The sequence below is a fragment of the Octopus bimaculoides genome, chromosome 9, assembly GCF_001194135.2.
Source record: "Octopus bimaculoides isolate UCB-OBI-ISO-001 chromosome 9, ASM119413v2, whole genome shotgun sequence".
NCBI lineage: Eukaryota > Metazoa > Mollusca > Cephalopoda > Octopoda > Octopodidae > Octopus > Octopus bimaculoides.
Window position 1 is genome coordinate 64,278,697 of NC_068989.1, and position 6,681 is coordinate 64,285,377.

A 6,681-nucleotide genomic window follows, 5' to 3' on the forward strand; every position below is an offset into this window, starting at 1 on the left:
ATATATATATATACACACACACACACACACACACATATATATATATATATATATATATATATATATATATATATATATACGAGGGTGGTGGGGTTGAAATGTTCCTGGTTTAAAGGGTATCGCAAAAGGCCTGGTTGGAGGCCCAACCTTCCAAATTCTTATACAACGCTTAGAAAAATTTGAAAGACCACTGCAATAAGTGTATGAATCTGAGATGGGAATATGTTGACCAAAATCGTAATTAACTGGTCCTCCTGTATTTTCTTTTGCCCCAAAGTCAGGAACTCTTCTCAGCACACCCTCATATATTGCTGAGGCACATGGCTCTGTGGTTAGGTTGTTGAACTCATGATCATAAGATTGTGGTTTCAAATCCTGTACCCCACAATGCATTGTGCTCTTGAGCAAAACATTTCATTTCACATTGCTCAAGTGTGCTTGGCTGATAAAATTGAGTAACCCTGCGACGGACCAGTGTCCCATCCAGGGAGGACTATAAACTGGTGATGCTCATTTACAACTATCACATGATGTCAAGACAAGAAGACAAACACACACATATCGCTCAACACCTTTCACCCCCACATATACATATGTATATACAACAGGCTTCTTTCTGTTTCCCCGTCTACCAAATTCATTCACAGGCTTTGGTTGGCCCAGGACAATAGTAGAAGATACCTGCCCAAGATGCCATATAGTAGACTTGAACTCAAAACCATGTGGTTGGTAGTTGGGAAGCAATCTTCTTAATCACAGAGCCACAACTGCACCTACATATATGTACGTGTGTGAGTGTGTGCATATGTATATATATATGTGTGTGTGTGTGGACATACGTGTGTGTATATATATATGTGTATGTGTGAGTGTATATATATGTCATCGGACTCTATACAAAGACAAAAAAGTTAAACTTTCTACCACACGGACGTGAGAAAACGCAGATATCGAGATTTAACGACTTACCTATAAAAACGTTAATGAGGGCGGGTTATTTCCCCTGAACCAGAGTATATAAAGGAAACTAAAATAGACTAAGCAAATGGGGGATCCAATTTTGCCGTAGGTAGCACTTGAAATGGATACATTTAGAGAAAACTTTTTTACGACTATGCCAGGTTTAGCATATTCCTTAAGAATTTAGATTCTCTCTGCAATGAAGATTTTGCAGCAGCCACTCCCATTAATGTATGGGCCTGGATGATCTATTAATTTCCACCTGATATCACATGGAGTCCCTTAAACTTTGAGGTGCCTCACATGGTTGGCCAGGGACAGGACAAAACATCTTTTTGGGACTCTGAAGGATGACTGGTGGTTGTGGAAGCGACGTTTGAAAGATGTATTGGGCGATCCAATATATTTACAAACTTGGGAAGTGGCTATATTCACACTCCTGGTATATCTCTGGGAGGCTCCGAGCCTGGGGATGTTGTTGGTAATACCATTGCTGTACAAGGTGTGATGGCTAAACTGTCACCATTTTATACTTTTAATTTCATGCATGCGCATTGTTTGTTTTTGATTTTTGTCAACTACACAGTATTGTAAGATCAGTTGGACACCATCTGTGAGAAAAACAGCACAATCACGCAATTCACTCTCCCAGAAATTTGGAAACAACATACTGTACTGCTTGGCATTCACGCTAGAAGCTCCAATACAAACATTTCACAGTGTTTGGGTGTCAATCTGAGGACATGTACCGAGAGAGATAAAAATCAAACATCCAGTCAACATCATGGTGTTTGGAGTGATCACTAGTGATATCAATATTATGTTTCTATTCATCTTCCCACACAGAGGTCTACATCAAGTGCCTGGATGAGTTAGTGCTGTCCTTCGTCAAGAGGGTGGCCGACGGAAGACCCTATGTCTGGCAACAGGACTCTGCACCATGCCACACAAGCAGGAGAACCCAGTCGTGGCTGTCAGATAATTTCTGTGACCACATCACCCCTAACATCTGGCCACTTAACTCCCCAGACTGCAAGCCCCTTGATTTATTATGTGTGGGACACAGATGAATTTCAATAGACCACCAAATGATTCCAACAGATATTTGTACAATATCAACCCTGTATTTAACAATCTACTAATTACAGTCTCTGCTACTACTGAATTCAGGCAATATTGGTTTCAAATTTTGGCACAAGGCCAGCAAGTTCAGGAGAAGGGTTAAGTCGATTGCATCAACCCCAGTGCTCAACTTGTGAAGGCGAATGGCATAGTGATTAGAGTGTTGGACTTATGATTGTAAGATTATGGTTTCGATTCTTGGACCGGGTGATGCTTTGTGTTCTTGACCAAAGCACTTCATTTCACATTGCTCCAGTCCACTCAGGTGGGAAATATTGATTTATTATGTGTCGGACACCAAAGATGAACTGAAGGCAAGAATTATGGTAGCATTGACACCACACTTCCTGCTTAACACAAACTTTTAACCCTTTTTTTAAACCTAACACAACTCTCAATTCTCATGCATCCTTATTTTTCCAACCATTATATACATGAATTACCATTGAACTTCAAAAGCTCAAAGACAATATAATGTATTGGTATATTTATTTTTTTATACATTATTTTTTTTATATATTATTTTCTTCATTTTGTACTTCTTTGTAAAAAACATTTTCATTCTCCCTCTTCTTGAAAATTTGCTTCGCAATGAAAGCCGGTTAGAAATCTTTATCAAAATATGCTTCCCGTTTAGCATTCTGCCTTATTATTATTTTTCGTTTTCCTATATATATATATATATATATATATATATATATATATATATATATATATATATATACTGTCAACCTTATAGAAGAGAAAATATAAAATAAAATATTCCCACTTACTTCTTTCACAAATTGGTTTCCTTGTGCTTTAAGCTGCTCAAACTCCTCTTCTTTGGACAATGTTTTGGGAGTGTTCACAGGAGTTACAGTTGCTTTCTCGACATTAGGGGTCTGTGTTTTGTTGGATTTCCCAGTTTCATTCTTGTTCTGTTTCTCAGCTCCTTTCTTGTTGCCACCTGCTTTTACAGAGGCAGCAGATGGTTTTGAAGACTCCATGCCATCTGAATCTGAAAGTTGTCTGATAACTGGAATGTCTGAGGGCTTAATTGGATATATGTCAGGTAATTTATTCCGCCATGAGTAACCGTGTTGCTGAATCAAGATTTGGGAGCATCTTTGAAAATAAGAGGAAAAACAAAAGCAAAATCTGTAATCACTGTTTTATATGGTTTGCAGAAATAGGTATGGAAATGTCACCAATGCATACGATATAACAAACAAAAATATCAAGAGTCTGATGTGTAGTAAAAGAAATAAATTCTACCACACTTAACTATGTCTGTCCCAGATTCTTATAAGCTATTCTCTCTCCCCTCTGCCCATCCATTCTTTTACTTCCCTTGTCAACTGTATCATTATTATTATTATTATTATTATTATAATTATTACTACTAGTAGGACCTGTGAATATTTCACAGAATTAATAGTAAACCTATTGGGTTATTTCTGAAAACTTTATCCAAAAGACCTGAAAACATAACCTGTGTTGTGTCTCTATGGAAAGATAGTCACTCATCTGCGGATTATTGAAATGTGAAGGAAATTGGAATACAATGATTACTTAATGCACTTTATATATATACTTTATGCACAATTCTATAGACTTAATACACAGCACTCATAATATAAATATTCACTGTTATAGATTTACCAATGATTCGATGATATACGTTGATAATAAGGAAGAATTTGTGGGATATTGGTCAGAGCAGGTGGTGCTACTGTAAATACAGATGAGGAACTAGAGCAACCTTACTGATTGAACTGGAAACACCACGTAATGTTCCACGGTCATGATACCTGACCCCAAGACATAAACAGGTTGATCTAAATCTGTGGATGTACAACCTTTTTCAGAAAGGGGGAGGGTACACAAATTTCATAAGAAAAACTTAATGGACAACCAAATTTAAACTTATTTTCAAATGCATTATACAACATAGTAGAAGATAAAAACTGACAGTGGACCACCAAAACTATGGAACTGACCATTGGTGGTAAGTCTGGACTATGTTAAGGATTTCTAACATAAAGGTTACTCCTAACATTGTCAGTTGAAAGGTGTATCTGCCTTCAGTGAGGAGTGTCAAGGTTCATGCACTTGACTAGATCTAAGAGAATGTAGAGGAGAGACAGAATGTTAGGATGGGAGAGAAACTTTGGATGCCAGTTGACCAATTGTGAAACTGACCAGCGAAAGACTTTGTGGATCAGTTGATAAAACTTTGTTATTGCATTCTATAGCAATTACCTCCCTTTAAAACAATTTGACTTTAAGTACCAAAGTATTGAAGGGTGGCTCAATATAATCAACTGAACACCATTAAAGGTGATGCCCCAGCATAGCCACAACCGAATGATTGTAAAGAAGAATTAAAGAATATAAGAATAAAATACTTTCATACAAACCTTGATGAACCTTGCAGGGCGCTTTCCACTGAGTTATTGATTGCTAACACATGTCTATAATCAACATAAGCCATATCATATCTAAAAAATAAACATCATAAACAAAGGATCAGATGAATTTCAATAGAACCACCAACTGATTCCAACAGATATTTGTACAATATCAACCCTATATTTAACAATCTACTACTTACAGTCTCTGCTACTAATGAATTCAGGCAATATTGGTCTTGAGTTTTGGCACAAGGCCAGCAAGTTCAGGAGAAGGGTTAAGTCGATTGCATCGACCCCAGTGCTCAACTTGTGGAGGCACATGGCATAGTGATTAATTAGAGTGTTGGACTCATGATCGTAAGATTGTGGTTTCAATTCTTGGACCGGGATATGTGTTGTGTTCTTGACCAAAGCACCTCATTTCACATTGCTCCAGTCCAATCAGGTGGGGAATATATACGCCACGGAGGGAAATCAGCCCTTATCAGTCGGCATGACTTGAGAAAGATGAAAAGCAAAGTCGTCCCTGGTGGAAACTGACCTAACAACGTAAAGACAGATAAAATGCTGCTAAACATCTTACCATCTTATAATTGAGGCAATATTCTTACTTCACGCTTATTAGTGTAAGTTCTATGATCGACTGACTCATTGTGATAAAATCACTGAATGTATCTTTTTATGTATGAACTAACAAAGAACCTCTATACAGTTTCTCCATCTGCTTAAAATAATAGCCAAATGTCTGTCAATTCAAACCTAATGATATTAGAACAGGAGCGATATTTTGGAGAATATGGTCTTGGATGAATTGTGGCTGAGACAAAATAAGGTTAGTCACAGCTGAAATGCCTTTGATTATGGGCCTGCTCCAAAACGAAAATCCATTCCATCAAAACACAATAAACCCTTATCATTTCAAACTTTAAATTAATTACACCAAATTAATTGCCAATCAGAGCAGGTGGCCTCAACACACTAAGAACAGCACCATTCTTTCATCAACTATCATCTCACATCACATATCTACACAAGTCCTGGAAGTCGTCAACTTAGTTGCTCAACCTGCTAGAAATAGCAACCAAACCTCCCTCAAAACTTTCCCTGTTGCCTTAAGAAAGAAAATTACTTAGGATAATGATGTCCTGGATAGAGTATTTGAATAAAACAAGGTGGTCATGGCTGTAATGTCAGAGCTGACAACAGAGTTAAACAACAACAATCACTAATTCATAAATTCAGAAGGTAAAACTATCCCAGTTCACCCACAAACAACCACATTAAAAAAGGTCAATGGAATAATCTTACTTTTCAAGAGTTTCATAAGCAGCGGCTCGACGTAGTAAGGGCTTCACACAGAATGGAACCAGTTGCAAAGATGTGGTGCAATCTGAAATACTGTTGCGACATTGACCCATCTTCAAGGAACAAGCAGCTCGATTACTGTAGATCAGGGACAGATTAACTGTCTGATCAATGGGTTCTGGAAAAAAAAAAAAAAAAAAAAAAAAAAAAAAAAAAAACAAGAATTAAACCCTGTGGCATTCAGATTACTCTCTCAAATGCAGCACCCATTTATTCACATTAGCTAATTAGAAAATCTCTATGAGAGATGAAAGTAGTAACTATAATGAGAAGTAATGTTTATTGCCACATCAATATGGTTGTTCAATGTTACTACTAATCTTTTACATTATCTTGGAACTTCAATGTAAATCATTGAAGAAAGGTTAAATTATTTGGAATGACCTTAGCTCTGGCTCAAAGGACAGGACTTAACTGATGTATTTAGAGGGAGATTTTAAGATCGGTCTTTGTTCTAGTTCATGAGACAAATTTCTAAGGTTAGCTATTGCTTTATTTTAGGCCAAATTTTTGCAAATGTGTGTATATACTGTATATATATATATATATATATAGTCGATAGCTTCCGCTATCTGGGCGACCAAGTTAGTAGTGGGGGTGGGTGCGCTGAAAGTGTAGCTGCTAGAATAAGAATAGCCTGGGCAAAGTTTAGAGAGCTCTTACCCCTGCTGGCGACAAAGGGACTCTCACTCAGAGTAAAAGGCAGACTGTATGACGCATGCATACGAACAGCCATGCTACATGGCAGTGAAACATGGGCTGTGACTGCTGAGGACATGTGTAAGCTCACAAGGAATGAAGCCAGTATGCTCCGCTGGATGTGTAATGTAAATGTGCA

General features: G+C 37.4%; 1 protein-coding gene across 1 annotated transcript in view; it reads right to left on the minus strand.

Annotated features, from left to right (window-relative positions):
• The window catches only part of LOC106872509 (sperm-associated antigen 1), a 61,845-nt gene that overhangs the window by 23,842 nt on the left and 31,322 nt on the right, over positions 1 to 6,681 (minus strand). Inside the window, exons 12-14 of the mRNA XM_052970919.1 lie at positions 5,787 to 5,961; positions 4,485 to 4,565; positions 2,814 to 3,189 (exon numbers count right to left, since the gene is read on the minus strand). Coding sequence (XP_052826879.1) covers positions 2,814 to 3,189; positions 4,485 to 4,565; positions 5,787 to 5,961 — 632 coding nt within the window. The remainder of the gene's footprint in view (positions 1 to 2,813; positions 3,190 to 4,484; positions 4,566 to 5,786; positions 5,962 to 6,681) is intronic.